General features: G+C 39.2%; 1 protein-coding gene across 1 annotated transcript in view; it reads left to right on the forward strand.

Moving 5' to 3' along the window:
• The window catches only part of PIGK (phosphatidylinositol glycan anchor biosynthesis class K), a 65,198-nt gene extending 47,589 nt beyond the window's left edge, over nucleotides 1-17,609 (forward strand). Inside the window, exon 11 of the mRNA XM_048313363.1 lies at nucleotides 16,382-17,609. Coding sequence (XP_048169320.1) covers nucleotides 16,382-16,498 — 117 coding nt within the window. The 3' untranslated portion in view covers nucleotides 16,499-17,609. The remainder of the gene's footprint in view (nucleotides 1-16,381) is intronic.
• Nucleotides 17,610-18,360: the final 751 nt, after the last annotated feature.

Consider the following 18,360-nt stretch of genomic DNA (forward strand, 5'->3'; position numbering starts at 1 on the left):
ATGTATGGTCTACGACGTTCAGGTTTTTTCCATTTCTTGTATGTATTAAACATATGTTTGTGAATTGTTTAACCTAGAGGTGGTTTGCCTACATTTTATAACTGTAGTGGAAGTGGTCTCAAGTGGAATCATGACTGGATGTTGTCCAGCAAGTAAGAACTTCCTTTTTTCCCTAAATTGTAAACAGTGTATAGACTTAATTTCTCTTACTGCTGCGTAAGTTAGAGATTATTGAAATCTTTTGGGCTTTCTTTACATTGAATGCTACCTAGTAGAAAACACAGTGCTCAAAAGGACCAAAAGAAAAAGAGCTATTACTGCACACTTTTGCCAACCAAACCAAGTATGTCATAGAGCAGAAGAGGTATTCCTGCCAATACCTTGTGCTACTTGGTGCATATAGGTGCTTTGAAGTTCATTCTCTAAGATTTCTTCTAATACTAAGTTTGATTTAAAAAGTTTAGTAGAATCTTGCTGTGTGTATGAGTCATGTAATATATTAAGAATGGCACAGTCCCCTGTTTCTCTGACTCACTGCAAGAAATCACCAAACACAGTCTTGACTTGGTTGTAGATGGTGCAGATCTTTTACTGGCAAACCATTAAACCAGAGATTTTTCAGGTTGGTTTTTTTTGTTTTGTTTTGTCTAACGAACTGCTACAGAGTCAGGAATGGTGCTCAGAACCTTCAAATGTAATCCAGTAGTCCACACAAACAGTAAAGTTGTCTCTCTTTTTTTCTCCTTCAGAAATTAAATAGCTCATTAGCCAAATGAAATTTCATCACATTCCTGAATGTGTATATAGCATAAAGTATTTTTCTAAAATAGAGAAAATGTAATTTTTAAAATTTGCTGTTGTTTTTCTCATCAGGTTTTTCCAATCACAGTTACCGTGATGTGGAGTTAGCATCAATTACTGATCATTTGGTTTTACTGACAAGACATGGCTGCTTCTGTTTTGTTATGTTTTTCATCTGATCATGATGATGAAGCAGAGATGCAGAAGCAGAGATGTAGTAAAGCAGTCTCTTCTCTTCCATCTTCCCATTAAAGGACTCTTGTGGGTGGTAACTCTCTGCCTACCCAGGACCATTATTTTACTGGTTCTCAGCCACAGGGGAAGTTCTGCTGGGTTATCTCTTTGTTAAGTTGAAATATTAGGTGGAATCTCTTCTTAGTCTTCAGCCAGAATAAAGATAAGTATCTTAGAAATATTTTTCTTTCAAATGCTGCTCCCCAAATCTTAAAAATGTAGTAGCAATTACGGGGAACTTCATTTCTGTAGGGATGGAGTGCCAAAGTATTAATGCATGGGAGAGCACTTCCTTTGTCTGCACACAACAGTGCTCAGCAGAGCCGGAAAAGAGCCATGAGCGCTTTTTGTTGCTGACCAAGCATTACAGGGGAACTGAATGTAGTATTAAAATTTTCCAATTATAGCTGAATATAATGGGTTGAATAACTAAATGCATTGAAAGGTATCTTGCATGAGGAACCTGAACAGTCAGTTGTGGGGCTCTTGTTTTTAACCATTTTGTACCAGAAATACCACACTGAACATTTTCTGTAAGCCAAGAAGGGGAAATTTTGCCTGTTCCAGCATGCCAGAGACATTTGGGATGATGTTTGGTAGCTTCTTCTTGCAAGAACTTTTGCATGCATGGTCCATCTTTTCTTCCCTGTTTATGCATTAAAGCATGCAACTTTACCTCATTCCTTGCATTTTTTAAAAATGAAACCAAAATATATTTTAAAACCAATAAAGGAATGACCTGTTTTTCCCTCTTACACACTCTATTAAGAACAGTTAATTGAGCAGTTATCAAAATGTTCTGTTTGATGTGCATGTGCATTATGAGCTCGTCTGGGCATCAGTAGAGTCCAGTCTCTGCTGTCACATATTGGAATGTGAATTTATCCCTTCTTCACAGAAATGGCTCCCAGCAAGGTGACAGTAACCCCCAGTCTATGCTCTCCTTCAAAACCTGTCTCCTCTTCAGGGAGTTGCAGTAACAGACATGGATGCAACAGATGCAGTGTTTTCAAAATGACTGAGGCTGTCCAGATCCTGCAGTTTGGACAAAGAAGTTTTAACTCTGATCTGTCAGTTTTCTGAGGTCATGCCTCTTTTCTCTTTCCCGACCTGTGAAAGCCTGACATGTATAGATAGGCATTTTATCTCCATTGTTCTTTGGCACAGGATGGGAGATCAGTTTGACAGACAGCTTGGAGCAATTTTAGGGGCTACCCCTCAAGTGGCCACACTCCACGCTCACCAGTCCTGCTTGAGTCCTGTGCTTATTAAGCACAGCAGTGGTGCAAACTACTGCTTGAAAAGAAAAGGGCATTTTTCATCCTGGCTGGGTATGTGACTACAAAATTTCTACAGCCAACTAGGATAGGTAGTATCAGCTAAAACTGATAAAATGTACTTGTATTCCGGAAGTTTTTGTTTATATTTCTCATGAGCAGATGAGAGTAAAAATAGCTGTTACTGTGGAAAGTTGAAATGGAAATAAATTTGAGGCTTTTATGCATATCATGGGAGTGCTCAGTTTGCCCTTGAGAATACTGCTAATATGAGGCTTTATATGTGACTGTAGCCTCATCCATTTTGTGGATTATGAGACATCAGTTTCATACCCACCAGAATATAGAATTGTCAGATGTACTATTAAAAAATATATTAAAAGATACCCTGGCTCTATAGTAGCTATACTTGTTAGAGGTGCTGCATTGGATTTGCAGCTTCTTTAAGAGGTAATTCCTGTAACCGTTTCTTTTTAATAAGCACTATTTAAGATGTAAAATGAAGAAAGATGTTCAGGAAATGACTCTAACATGACAGGCTTTATAGAGTGCTGTAGATCTCTGGGGTTTACCCATCTGAACTTCAAATAACTGCATTTCAAGGGTCGGTAGTAACAGTGTGGCCATGGACTTAAAAAATTATTATATTCCTAGTATTCAAAAAATTGATTTGCTTCTTTTCAGCTGAAGCAGCCATGTGTTTGAAGATCCTGTGTGCACAAACCTTTCAATAAGCACTATTGATGTTTCTGTGTCTTTGTTTTGGCATGGGACTGATTGTGCCATGATCCCCTTTTGTTGTTCTTCACGAGCTGCTCACAACTGTGATTTCAAGGCGATGGTTACTGTTTCTATTGTGCTTTATCTGTGCTCAGAGCTTTACAGAAAGAGACAGGTTCAAAAATGCTTACAGCTGAAAGTAAACGTCACATAGCAGGTTGGCAAAAAGCAAACCGAGGTGAACAGCAAGAGGTTCTGGTTTGCAGACTGAGGCTGTAAAGGACCGTTATGTTAATCTCTTCTGACTTTCTGCACAAAGCACATGGATACTTTATTTATATTCTCCTTTCTTTGTGGCTGTATTGACATCAGGAAGGATAAGTAGAAAAAGGAAGTGAGCAGTGGTTGGGAGATGTTTATTCAAAACATTGTAATTATGGGGAGACTAAAACCAAGGAGGACAATTAGGGCATGTTAGAATATATTTGTAATTACAGCAAATATTCACAGTATTGCAGCTGGTACTGAAGAACCAACATGTACGTGTCCCATGGGTCTCAGTTGCTGACATGATGTGAACTGTTGCACACTGCTATAGGTAAAACATCAATAGCTCTCTCACTTTGTTTTGGGCAGATGATATTAGAACCGCTGCTGTCACTGCAAATGTAAGGAGGGTATTTTTAAGTGAGTTCTCTGCTTTGAGATCCTGTGCTCTACTTTTTTGGTCATAATAGGCTTGGCTAATGTCACCTTTTTTGCTAAAATTAACTCTGCAGTGATTTTTGCTCTCAACATTTTAGTCCTCTTTTAAGCATATCATTCACTTTTTTCGTCATTCCTTGCTTCTGTGATAATTTTTTGTGATAAATTGGTCTGCATTCATTCACATTTGTCATTTATAAGCCAAAATTCTTAGATATTCTGAGTCTTTTTGGATTTGTCTACACTGGGTTCTATTTATTCGCTGTTCCTTCAAATATTGGAAAAGTGTATTCTGTTTAGGGCAGTGAGGTGAGTTGTCTCCAGCGAGGATAACTGAATAGGTTTTCAGTACATAATGGTATGCAAATAATATACCTCTGCCTCTCGTGGGAATAGACTAAGTATCTGCACAAGCTGTCTGTGACCTTAATAAGTTTGTAGGCATCAGAATACACCCTGTGCTGCTGAAGCACAGTACATGATGTACAAATACTTCAGGTGTGTTTCAGGGCTAAGCAGTGCTGTGAAATAACTGTGAATTTAGGATGTGGTCCATACAGCTTAGTGTGTATGGAAGTGTATCCCAGCAATACAATATAGCTGGTGCACCTTTGTAGCACAAGCAGTAGGTTTTACTAATAGTCACCATTAATAAAACAGATGATGCTTAAAATGTGCTAATACAATACATTGCAAGAGTGTCTTCATGCACGATGCAAGGTGAGGCTGCAAAACACAGTAAAATGAGAAGTAAGCTGTTCCATTAGTCTGTTTTTAGGTTTATGATGTTTCATATGTTAAAGTACCTTTTAAAAATTTTTCTTCTTTTTCGTTTATTTTTATTACAGGTTCTAGAGCAATTCAGGAAACAGATGCTGCATTTAAAAAAGCTTTGATTTAGTGAGGCTTTCTGTGCAAGAGAATGCCTTCTTCCTAAAACTTCATTTTACTTAAATTAACTTGTATTTCCACTGAGGATGGCTTATATAAAGCACAAAGGGAGGCTTAGCGATTTAGGCTTCCATCAAATAAACTGCATAACTAAAAAGAGAAGATGCCAAGCCTCACATACTTGTACTTGAAAGAGTTGTGTTCTCTCTCGTGGGAACTCGAGATTAGAGAAATTATAAAGGCATTGCATAAAAACAGGGAGTTAGAATTAATTTTTGCTTAAGCGGGGAAGTGTCAAAAGCCTATTATGGTAATTTTTCAATTTTGTCTTAACTGTTCACACATTTTAAAATAGTTGTACAACTGAGTGGAGGCATAATTGATGTGTTGTGGTTTCTTTTTCCTTTCCTTGGGCCATCATAAAACACATCTTAGGTGCACTTAGGCATGGAAGAAGTAGGTGTTCTAATTAAGTAGATGAAAATTTTCATATCATAGTGAGAAAATTTACCTAATGGGTTGGAATAGTACTCTAAGAATGGTTCCCCTATTCTTAATTACATCCAAGTACCAGATATCAATAATACATGAAGACAATTAAGCCACAAAAACCTTAGTGAGAAAGTATAATTCCTAGCAGTAGAAGTTTGGGGTTGTAGAGACTATCATGTTTATTATTATTTTTACTACTGTAAACAGTAGCATTAAAAGTCTACATTTAAAAGAAATTACTTTATTCATTGTCTTTTAATGTATAGTAAAAGCTGAAGATATCATGGAATGAAGAGTTACTGCTACATTTATTTTTTTAATCTTTCATAAATTAAAAAAATATAAATCTTGTCTGTATCGGAACAACCAATAAATTGCTATGGTGTAGTAATTCAAAATTTATGGTTGACCTAGAATAAATTTTAGGACTTACCTAGGTAACAGAAAACTGATTTATCAAATGCTTTTAATGGTGAATTAAATCACTTTTATTAAATACAGGATTAACAGCAGGAATACTGTTCCAGAATTACTTTCATTTTGGTGATCAGTTTTGCTGTTCCCTAGGAGGAGTCATTGGTGGACCAGGTGTTGCATTTGGAATGAGACTTACTGGCAAATGTAAAAGTGAGCAATGCTCCTTAGTGGTCATTGATTAATAAAACTTCAGTTTTTATATTGAGGGAAAGGGCCCCTTTCCTAGCTTGCAGCTGATTTCTCTGCAGAAGCCTGTTTGGGCTATGAAGATGCTGCCTTTGGCATCCCCAAATTATGCCCAGTTTGTTGAGAATTTTTCTGGCTTTGTCTGCAGTAGAAACTGGTGAAAGGATAGAGATTTGCTGTACTGCAGGAGTGAGGCACATTCTGCTTCAGCACTTTTCTGGTGCTGCTGAATGGCTTCTGTCAAAACCCACTTGCAGTGTCTCTTCACACGAACCTTAGAGTGGTCTGATTGTTCCTTAGCCCTTCTCTCCCCAAAGCTGTGTTTGGGAATTACCTGACTAAAAGTACAGTGTTGGTCATGAAGTTTTGGTGAGATGAGGCTTGGAGAGGAGAGTCAACAGCCACTGTGGCTGTTAAATGAGTTCTCTGGTTTCTGATGGGTTGTATTTGTGTCCCTGGAATAATAATGGTGGGAAGAAGATAGCCAAGTGTGAGCATGGATGTGTGTTGGGTAGAGGAAAGGAAAGGATGCTATAAGATCTTTAGGCAAAGGGAAATGTATCTTAGTCTTTATTCTTACTGTATTGCCTAATGTTGTACAACACTAGTTGTACATTAAGCATATGTGTATTTTGAGTGTAAGACTTAATTTTTGACCCAGTTTGTTACCTGTCACTAAATATATGTGGGATCAGGACCTTCCTATATAAAGCAGATTACTGAAGTATTTTATAGTAGGTTGTCCAAGATGCAAGATTTAATTCAATTTTCTGGTGTCTGTTCAGTGTTGTGTAACGTTTTCATTTCTCACATAACCTTGTACAGTTCTTATTAATCATTACTTTTTTATTGTTTACACACGAAATCTTCCCTGACAGACAGTGTTTATTTAAATGGTATTCCAATGAGTAGTAAAATTAGCAGTAGGAGCTTTGCTAGATTTTTTTCTTCTATCTACTGTATTTCTTCTGAGCTTATGCAGCATAAAAAGTAGCTGTTACCAATAAGCTTGCATTGATAAGGAAAAAGTCTAAATGTTATCAATCTTGATGTATTTTGCCATGCTGTGACAGCAAATACCTTTTCTGAACACTTCTCCTCAGGGGAAGGCACTAGCTCCAAATGTATTCGCACATTTATCCCACTTAACCATGTAATCCTAGGTGTTACTGGTGATTTTTTTGTGTTAATTATGTTTTGTTTACTCTTCAGTAGCATGCTGTGAGGAGCACAGAAATGTAACTCACGAGCTCTTGACAGGACTGATGAATGGCCACAGATAGAGATATTGGCAGACTGCTCTCCAGTGCTCAGTCTAGAATTGTTTTCCTAAATAATTCAGAGGGTTGAAATTTGATGAAATCATTTCCATTTGAAGAATGAGTGGAAGGGGTAAATGAATGAAGACTCCGGTAATGGAGCAGTTGTGTTCATACTGTTGGACAGACAAGAGAGCATCCTGCATCATCATTCCTGTGCAAATTCTTTGCATGGGCTTGTGATGCAGCCTTTTGCAAGTGATTCTGTCTGTAATGACCGCCGTTGCTGCTCAGTGTGTGGCACCTGCTTTAGGCAGCTCTCCCCAGGATGAGAGGCCTCAACACTGACATTGTGGTTCCCTGTTCCTGTGAATTAGCCAGTGATTGCATTATTTTCAGGAGTGCTTAACATAAAGCCCATCTACAAATGCATGGCTGACAAATGGGTGATGAGTGGTGCTTAGAGGGAACTGAGTGACAGCAGGACGTCAACAGAGCAATAACCTGTGGTTAGTGTAGATGGAGGCAGGAAAGGTGCAACTGGTTTGCCCCAGATAAAAATGTGTGTGGTTTCATCCTTTTTAAAGACCCTTTTGGAAGCTGTTGATTCTGCTCATGTTACATGTAGTCTGTGGGGGTGCTGGGAGGGTGTGTCCTCACCTACTCATTCATTCTTCCAGAAAGATGCTCTTTGTGGGCCCCACATAGTATTAGTGACCCATGTCATGCAAATGTCATGTGGGAACAGTGATTATTTATGATACCATAAATCTGCTGTTCTTTCTTAATGCCTACAAAACCTCTTTGCGGGAATGGATCTGCTCTCTGGGACTTGTGTCCTTTGACGTACCGAGTGTAACAGAAATGGCTTTTTTGTGTAGGTGTAATTATGTGCAGCCACTAAATAAGTGCCTGTATGATTGCCATGTCCACATTTTATGATTTGTTTTCTACAGCAGCTAGAGTACCCAAAAGTATTGGGTTGATGTTTCAGAACAGGTCTTTCTCCTTTTCTTCTTTTCCTGGTCCCATAAGCGAGTACATACAAAATAAACTTGGGTAAGAACACTTGTTTGGCTTATGAGTACAGAGCTACATAATCACCTGGGTGGTAGTGGAGAATAAACCAGCCTGTCAACAGCTGTTACTCACAGGTTTCTCACTGAAAATGTATTACAATAAAAGTACATCCATACTTGATCTTGCTCTTATGAGTGTGAAGGCATCTTTTGCCTCAGCCCTGCTTCTCCCTCCATTCATTTTGTCATGCCTGGCTCTTCAGTGTAATGCTGTTTCAAATTGTGCAAACTGGAGCTAGAAAATGTGGAGCTTAACTGCACATGCATATAATGCAGCAGAGAGCTTAGGGTAACGGAGACCTTTTTAAATTATAGCTGTAGAGATTTGAGAAATGTACATTAAAAACTATGTGAATAAGGAATACTTATTTGGATTTCAAATGTAGCTGTTGAAGTATTTGATTAGATCTTGTACTCAATATGGCATACTTAGTATGAGAGCTAATGCAGTCTAGCAGCTGTTGTTAATACAGCCTGTCACCTGGCAGTAAATTAATAGATACTTATGGGATGTGAAGAAAGAAAAGTGTGCTTGGAACCATCACTACTACTTTTAAAGAAACAGCATAATAATTTATGAACATCATAGTTTCTCTGTATAAATGGAAAAAACTTTGCTTGAATTTGAATGCTCAAAATTACGCTTCATAATGAAAGTTCTATGCATACAATTAATTTTATAAGATTAGGAATAAAACCTTCCTTAGAAAAATTGATTTAAAAGCATTTGAGTAGACTCACCTTGTGGTTCAGAGAGATGCTAAGGGGAAATCCAAGTGAGACTTCCTAAGAGGAAGCAGGAGTGCTGTGCTCCTCAGAAAGGCTGGGCTGGATGAGGCTGGTACTTGGAATAATGATCCCAGGTGAAACAGGTGAGAGCCCATGAGTGCATGTGGCCATGTGTGGGGGCCTTGGCTCTGCAGAGCTGAGAGTTTGGCTCTGGTGTGATCCCACTGGCAGTGCGATGTTGTATTTGTGTGAACAAGACCTGCACAGTAAAAGACTGAGCTAATCTTTTCCCAAGGGAAGGAGAGCAGTGCATGCTGTTGGAAAAACAGTGCTCTGATAATAGCTTGGCCCTATTTACACCAGTGTATTCTTGTGAATGCAAAATATCCTTGTCCCTCTAGCAGCCTTCACAACCTTTTCCACCTCCTTTGTTCTCTGCTATCTCTGTCTGCTTAACCCAAGGTTTCAGTAGCAGCAAGTGAGTTGCTTTTCTATCTGATCATTTTTAGAGGCTTCTCCCTGCTGAGATCTGCCTCACCGGTGTGTGTTTTTGTCATTTTCTGACTCCCTCCACTGAGAGGACCTCAAGGAGTTTATCTTTCCATTTGTGGCATGACACTGAGCACTAAAGTCTCACTTTTAGTCTTTTTTTTGCTAATAATCCTCCTCTTGTTTAAATTAATTAAATATAAGATTATTTAAAAAGGAGCATGCTTCTCTAAGTAGCGGTGACTGAGTTTGGAATACCAAGTCTACTTAATTAAGCTGCTCATCTGGTATTTTTGCATGCTTCAGTTGGCGTGAACCTTTGTGTTTGCAAATGCAATTCATATATTTGCTGTCGACTTAGGTGTCCTTTTGTGGAAAATCATGATCATGGCTTCATATGTGGGTATGAATTTGATTAAAATATAAAGAACAATTTGCTTAGCGTACCTTAAATAGAAGTAGTTGCACTTTTTTTTTTTCTAAATACAACTTTATACTATGACTTATCTCCTCTCTAAAGCATTTGTGAATTCCAATATGTAGCTCAGTGTCAGCAGAGCAGGTGAGAGCTCAGCCCTTTGCCAGGCTGTTGAGGACAGGTAGGAACGGTTCCTGCTGCCAGTCCAGAGACGTTTGTGTTCTCTCTGGGTGTAAAAAATCACACAACTGCGTTTGGAGTCCCCCTGGTGCAATCCCTGTTGTGTTTGCCGGGTGGGCATCGCTCACCTGAGCACTGGCTTCTCTGGGAATTCGACTGCCCTGAGTCCCAAGTGCTGGCAAGGCTCTCTTTGATTAGAAGTTGTATATTATGTATTGTATCACAGGTTGGAAGATTGGTGAATAATTGTTAAACCACTAAAAGCACTTTATAGTGCTGTGAAATGCTAAGAGATAACTCTGAAAGTAGGCAATAATAAGTAGAAGCTCATTTTAAAAAAGCCTTTATAGATTACAAATTTTAGAAGGAAATGAAAAAGTAAAGCTATCATACCAGTATTGTTCCTATTACAATGATTATACAAAGTAAATACTAAAATGCAGTTGTTGGTATTGATGTTAATTTAGTTTAGCTGCTGTTTTTTTCCCGTACCCTTTGTGAGTTTTTGTTGTTGATGAATGAACTTTCTTCATTATTTTATTAATATTGGAGATACCAGGAATCATGGCACTGTGTTTAATAAATACAAACTGAGAGATTAGACAAAAGTACTTTAAATTGTTTTGCAGATTAACAGGCACCATTTATGCTGGAGTTCTCTTACGACTTTAATCTTGCTGTGGGCACAGAAAGGATTAAACTATTACTTAATGGGTGGAGTTACTTGATTTCCTCCACTCCCATGCGAGGACCCCAAAATCCAAACTGTACCTTACAAATTAGAAGTGCAGACTTCCGCTGAAAGCTTTGAGGACATACTTTATGCTGTGATTTGCATATGATACATATAAATTCATTCTGAAAATAAACTTTGTTGTGTGCTTTGTCGTACGAATTGAAAGGATTACCCAGTTTGAAATTCTAAATTGCAAGTAAACCTGAGTTGTTAGAGTGCCTCTAGAAAATACTCAGTGTGCTTTTGGCACAGTGCACTGTGTGGAAGAATTTAGTTTATCCAAGGAATTTCCTTCAGTTTGAGATCAGTTTTCTGAGATGAGAAGCAGGTGGATTGTTCCAGTTTTGGATTTGAGACCTGTTTTGAGACGTGGATCTTTTTTTTAGATTTCAATACTGGTCTTTACAACAGATCCTCACATAAAATTTGGTATCTTGAGAAACAATGGAGAATGACCAAGAAGAAAATTCAGAAATTCACCCCCAAAAATGTATAAAATTCAGCCCAGTGACTGCAAGCACTTCACAGACAAGTGTGTTTCACTTCTCTGTGAGTGCTTGCTGACCCCCAGAAGTAGGGGAGGTGGAGAACCCCAGAGAGGATGTGCACAGCCTCCCTTCTGGGTAGTAGCTGCTGCTGTCTGCCAGGCAGCCCCAGAACCCTCCATGATGTTTTATACCACGTGAGCTGCAATAAATAGGCCAAAACTGGGTCTAGGACACTCAGTGCTGAAACTGCACTGAGAATTAAGCAGGGATTAATTTGAAATCCAATAGCTGCCACTTTAATGGGCTTGTTGGCACACAGTGCTTCTGATGTGTTATTTTTGTTCAGTTGCACAGGGATATTTTGCACTCCTGGTACAAACGCACACCATCTGCCTCACACTGGGGAGAACATCCCCTGCAACAAGGATGATGTGCACATTCATTTGTAAGCTTTTGCACCCTTCTTAAAGCCATCTTTAGAAAAAGATGCGGGAGGAGATTGAAGAATTTGTGTATCCCTGTTTCATTTGGGAATTACTTAATTCCTGACTGTTGCTTGGCTTTCTGTGCTGCCACTATCCAGATGTGGATTCTGAGTTTAACCCAAAGCTTACTGTACTAATATTTTTGTCCTTACTGAGAACACGAAGACAAGCAGAGTTCTCTTGGAAGACTGTTGGATAGTATAATCTGACAGTCATCCAGTGTGGAAAACACTGTTAAATGTATCCTTATAGATAAGTTTTACACAGTGTTGTCCACGTGAAATATTAATATGTGATGTTTTAAATCTTATTTCTGTTGTGATGTAACATTTTTATATTAAACCATTCCTCACCTAATTACCACTTCAGCTTTTTAAATTTTTTTTTTTCATAAAGCTCATTTTAATTGGAGTAACATATATTGCATGTTTTATGAAACACCTTTGCTGAAAGTCTTGGATACTTTCCATTCAGCTCCCTATAGACCCATCCAGTTTGAAAATACACTGTTTTATCCTCTCCTTAATTACAGTACTTGGAGCAACTCTATGTTAACTGTTTTTAAGTTCCACAGAATAATGAGTCTACCAGAACTAGAGAGCATACAACAGAAAACTGTTCACAGGAGGAAGCTTGCTGTTGCTTAGCTACCTATCTTTTTAATTTGGAACCTCCAGCAATTCCATAATGACAAGTCCTTAAGCTGTTAAATGTATTTGTTCATGACAGATTGTACCATTCTGAATGTGCATTTCACCTGTGTGTTACTGCTATTATTGTAGGGATAAAGAGGGTGTTTGTAATGGCATTGTATTGTGGTGTAAATCACAATACCTAAATGTCGGTTACAGAAGCAGTTCTTAGGTGGGTACTACAGCAGTGAAATTCAGAGTAACTTGAGCGAAGAGTGTTGCCTCTGCTCCTCCAGAGCAGTCCCAAATATGAACAAGTTTTGTGTAATTTGTAGGTAGTGCAACCAGTCTGTAGTCTTTTAACAGTACACATTGTGACATCAATTGGAACATAATAGTGATACATAATAAATTGCAGATCGAAATACTGTGACACTTAACATGGTTTTGGTCCATTTAGCATTTTCTTGTGAGAAAATGCCCGACTTGTAAAAATTGCCAGAATGTCACAGAAATTTGCTGAAATAAGACTCTGAACTAGGCAATGTTCATAGGAGAACTACTGATTTTCTTATTTTTTTAGGAATCTGTGAAGAACTTTACTTTCATTAATGCTTTCTGATTAATCCTAAAATTGATATAAAGAGATAGTTTATCTTCGCATTGCTTGCGGCCACAGAATTGGCGTAAGTGTAGAACGAAATTCTGTATTTTCTAAACCTTTTTCCATTTTGTGCATCTACGAAGGATTTTCATTTGCTATCAAAGTGATTCTTTCTTACTACAGCAGTCTTTCCCATTAGGAGAAGTCTCTGTGACTCTTCCCCTTTTGCCTACACAAAATAGCCACAGTAGCTTCTGCAGCAGCATGGTTGGGGCACTTGTGTGTTTATGGGAGGGTATCCCATCCTTCCTTGGCTTCCGGGCCGGTGGCAGCTCGGGGCGGTGGCAGCTCGGGGCGGTGACAGCCGGGGCGGTGGCAGCTCGGGGCGGTGGCAGCTCGGGGCGGTGGCAGCTCGGGCGGTGGCAGCTCGGGGCGGTGGCAGCTCGGGCGGTGACAGCCGGGGCGGTGGCAGCTCGGGGCGGTGGCAGCTCGGGGCGGTGGCAGCTCGGGGCGGTGACAGCCGGGGCGGTGGCAGCCGGGGCAGTGGCAGCCGGGGCGGTGGCAGCTCGGGGCGGTGGCAGCCCGGGCTGGTGCCGCGCTCTGTCAGCGCCACAGGTACCGGCAGCGCTCTGGGTGACCCAGCACTGCCCGGGGAAGGAGTTGTTGGCTCTGCGCTGGCAGGGGCGCAGCTGGAAGCGCCCGCCAGCCTGTGTGACAAGCACAGGTTGCTGGCACAGTTCACGGGAGCAGCGGCTCCATCTTCCGTGCAGATGGGGCCAAGCGCCGGTGCCAAAAGCACCTTTTAGTAAAGGAACTCCAGCACCCTTTGCTGCTGAGCTGACGTGCCCACCTGGGCAGAGTTTTGTTATTGGCGCTTTCTGTGTTGTATTTGCTAAGATTTTAGAAAGATGAACTTGTTAGTTTGACAACTAATTATATTTTTAATTCAGTGGTGAACTCTCTTGGGAATCTATGAGCAAGTTAATTTAAATGAAATCAGGTATTTCAGCTCTTGCAGGTATACTTTGTAGGTTTAAAGGTGAATCTGTGTAATCCCATTTTAGATATTCATAAGGTTTTGATGTCTTCGTGGAAAGTACTGGCCTATTTCTGTATGATTTTGTGCTCAATTAACCACTTACAGATATTGACTTACAGATATTCAACGGAGTTGCATCTTTTTGCCGTTTTATTGTGGTTTAGTATTTACATGTAGATTTCAGTTTCTGGGTCTGTAAATCTTTCTTATTAAGATAATTTATTTTTAAGATTACTGAGTATCTAGCTCTTGCACAGCCTCATAAAATTTTTGTCACGCCTTCATGGTTTCAATCCTTTACATTTTAACATTGCATCCCGTGACTTTAAACTGACTATATGTATATCCTTGATTTCCCAGTGCGGAGCCACTGCTGTACTGGCCTCTCTTCTCTTGCAGAATTCCATGGAGACTTCAGTACATGACATGACAAAATGTAAAACCATACTCATAGATCACCTTATAAATATTTATTCATATAAATTCTTTAAAGAAATTAAATTACATGTTCTATACAAAATAGGAAAGAGAGGCTTTTAGTGTCACTGGCTGCAAATTGAAGTCATTTGTCTAGAAGGGTCAGGTGCCACTTTGTGGTAAGATACTTGTCTGAGATCCAAGAAGGGAAAGATTGATAGTACAAAGAGATTGATGGAACAGGCACTGCAATATGCATACGAAGTTACGGGTTAATTAGGAAGATTTAAACAAGATAGTCCCTTTGTGTGGAGAAGTGTCATGTGCTGTTACTCTCAGAAGCGAGTTGTGCTGGCAGCCTTTTGAACAGGCAGAGTTGATTTTCAGAGATGTTTATGTGGAGATGTGCAGTTGTGAATATCAGCGAGGTGGCAGATCACCAGCAGCACACGCTGCAGCTGACGAGTGCTGCTCAGGGAGTTCAGTGGTTTGCATACAGAGACACCTGCTCTGCTCACATCTTTGGTTTTGTTGTGGTTGATGTAAATTATAATGCTAGTTTTGTGATTTCTGTATCAGAGTAAAATCATTAATATTTCAGGCTGCCAGGTTCTTTGGGTGTTTCAGGTGATGTGACTATTTGTTCTACTTTTTAATTGCAGGCAGAATACTTAAAGAAAAATCCTAAAGCTAATACTATGTGGTTTAGAAAGTGGGAGCTGAGCAATCAACAAACATTGTTTTTGTGTTGATAGGAAAGCTGTTTTGAAAGAACACACACTGCAAACTGTTCCTTCTTGCATTAAAGTTCACCAGCCTCCTGGTACATTTAGCAGAGAACAACAAGGTTCTCTCTGTGAATTGATGCTGAAGTTAAAACAGCAGCCACTTTTGTAACAGTTATTCACTTGGCAGAAAGAGAATTTAAAATTTTACTTAAATGCAACAAAACCTAAATGCTCTGTGCCCCTCGTGTCTCATTCTGCACAAGGACAAAATGGTGCAAATCTTTCAGCAAGGCAGGAATAAAAATCTCAGCAAGCACTTCAGTATTTATTATTGTAATAGTAAATCACCCCTGTCTGCCTAGAAGATCTGTAAAACATACCTGCTGAGGGCTAGAGTAGGCACAGGCTTGAGGGACTGAGTTACACTTCTAAATATTATAATTCTGGTATTTTTGTCATGATAGTCTTAACTAAAATTTTGCATGCATATAGTCACCTTATTCTTAGCCGCAGAGACAGATCTTGGGGTACATGGCAGCTCTTATCTTCTGCAATCCATTTCTCTATTCGCTGACTGTGGAGTATCTCAGTTTTTGGTTTAATAAGGGGAGGAAGAAGACAGGCAAGTTTTATCTTGTCTAGCTTCTATGTGTGAGACAGAAAAGACCTTCAATTGCAGTGTATGCCTTTTTACTGAAGATGAAAAATTTCTTGAAGAGGGACAGAAGTTAGAATTTCTACATTAGGGAAAGCCAGTTAGACTCAGTGAGACCCTTGGGAAATGTGATTGACATTGAAATCAGTTCTGTTTTGTTTTATGATATTCCTGAAATTATGAGTCTTCACTCCTTATGTGGTCAGGTATCTGTTTATTCACATAATTCTGAGTACAAAAGCAGCTGTAGAAAACAGGTAGTGGAAAAACAACACTTCTTTTCTCTTTCACGTTTTCACTTGTTGGAGCTGTTTTTCATACTTACAGAATTTTTTTCTTGTATTTACATGAGACCAAATATAAGAAAATCTGTCCAAACAAATGAGTTGGAACACGTCCCACAACACCAATACGCACAGGCACAGTTCCAGTGGCCTTTTTGTGGTACTTACCCTCCCTTGTCAGAAGTGGCAGATTGCCGCCCATTAGCCTCCCCATCACATCACAAAAATGCTTCTACTTCATGAAGAAATACAGCTTATTGGTATTTTGTTCCACTGCAAGGATTGGTTTTTTTGCATTTGATAAGCACTGTGCACTGCTTATTGTGAGAACTAAGTACAAATTTTCTTTCTCTTTTTGTTTTTTCTTTTTTTCCAGAAACCAAAACAAAAGGATTGGCATCCTCCTGGAGGGTTTATTTTAGGACTCTGGGCATTGATCATCATGGTTTTCTTCAAAACATATGGAATCAAGCACATGAAACATGTCTTCTGAAACTGGAGCAAACAAGATACTTGCATTGGCTGCTACTTTGGGTTCATGGGTATCACCTGTGTTCTCTGATGTGAATGATGTTTGTGTTGAAACACTGTGTTGACATCTTGCTTCTAAAGGTTCTTTTGAAGTCATCCCTTCTGCCCCTTTTTCTGGAAAGATTCTAACAAGTGGTTTTATTGTTACTGTTATTTCATATTGTCTTGATTTGAACATATTTTAATGTTTCTCTGAGCATTTTTTCTTTCTGCTTAAACTTAAAAAGGGGCAGGACCTAAACCCAGTAACAGGATTTCTGAGGTTGCTTCTGGATTGTAAATGGGCAAATTCTTTCCACCATACTTCAAAATAGATCTTAGAAGAAGTCACCTATTACTAAAGAACTGGACATTGTGCAGAATGTTATTTAAGATGTCATTTTGTCAATAAAAACTTAACCCACTTTGCAGACTTTGGCATGACGTATTGAAAGCTTTCTTCACAAAAATAAAATTACTCTGGAATATATTGATTTCTTTTTTTTTTTTTTATTCTTTTTTCTTTCCTGTTAAATGCAACCCTTAGATGAGTCTTCTCACCTTAGGCAGTTTTGAGTCTAGAATTCTGTGAGTTGGTGAAAGTGAAAAGAAAATTCTGACCTTGTTGAATCTACTTAAAAGATTCAGAAGGCCAAAAACCATGAAAGGACTTCACCATGTCCATTAGAAACCCTTCATAGGTGGTGTATTTTCACTGCATACAATATGGACTTGGATACTTACAGGATTTTCAATGCACTGGATTTTTGCACCAAAGAAAATCAACTCTGGCATCAGAATGAAAAACGTTATAAATTGTACTATTGTATTCTGTAGTTTCTGAGCCCTTAGAAAATGTGCTTTGTCACCTGTGTTTTGTAAATTCTGGTTTGGCATATTGATTTGTTCTTCCTGGAATTTACTGATGAATGTATGCTAAGAGGGTTTTGTCTGTATAATATATTGATATTTGTGAAGAAAAGAGCAAATTTGTGCATGTGTAGAAACACGTCTGTCAGCGAGGAGAAGCTTTTGCCCTATGCTTTTGGAAATTGTTCTCGACCTTAATCAAAATAAAGCTTACCTGATCCATCCATGGTGTAAGTACTAGACATGTATCTCTAGAAGTTATTAGGAATTATTTATAATCACACATAATATCAGAGTCAGTTTACTTTTCTTAGAATATGGTTCTGAGTGTTTTCCTATTGCACGGCACATACAAATCCAAGCGCATTACAGTTTTTGTCCTTTTTTCTTTTCTTCCAGTGTGATTGTGGCATCCCAGCCTCAGGTGAGGGGAGGTGAACTGTCAGAGCTGTGTGAGCCTTGGAGAGCTGCAGAGAAGCCATGGAGGCTTCCAGAGAACAGGGAAAACAGCAGTGTGGTGCAGCTTGAGTATTAAAGCCTTAGGTTTTTTCTTGAAAGATTTTCTAGGATTGGAGACGTTGAAGGTACAAAATGACCCATTATGGGAAGGTAAACATTTGCCTGCTCCACCTCTTTGTGGCACTTCTTGGTGAAGAGCTGGAATTGTTCTCAGTAGCAGGTGTAAGCACCAGGAATAGGGATTAAAACAAAAGCATTCCTACTGTCCTTACAGTTCTGTAAACTGATATCGTGGTAGACAATACGAGACATTCCCAGTCCCCCTGCCAACATCAATGCAACTTAAAGGGAAAGAGAAACAGCCTGTGAGATGGGTCTGAGCAGCATTCCTGGTGCTGGATGTCTGGATCTATGCACAATGTGTTGGGTTTGGGGGTTGTTCTTTTAGACAGTGTCCTTCAAAGCAGTGACTTTGTATCTGAAATCTGATATAATGGTGACTTTTCTTAAAATCAA

The sequence above is a fragment of the Corvus hawaiiensis genome, chromosome 9 (genome assembly GCF_020740725.1).
Source record: "Corvus hawaiiensis isolate bCorHaw1 chromosome 9, bCorHaw1.pri.cur, whole genome shotgun sequence".
In the NCBI taxonomy this organism is placed as follows: Eukaryota; Metazoa; Chordata; class Aves; order Passeriformes; family Corvidae; genus Corvus; species Corvus hawaiiensis.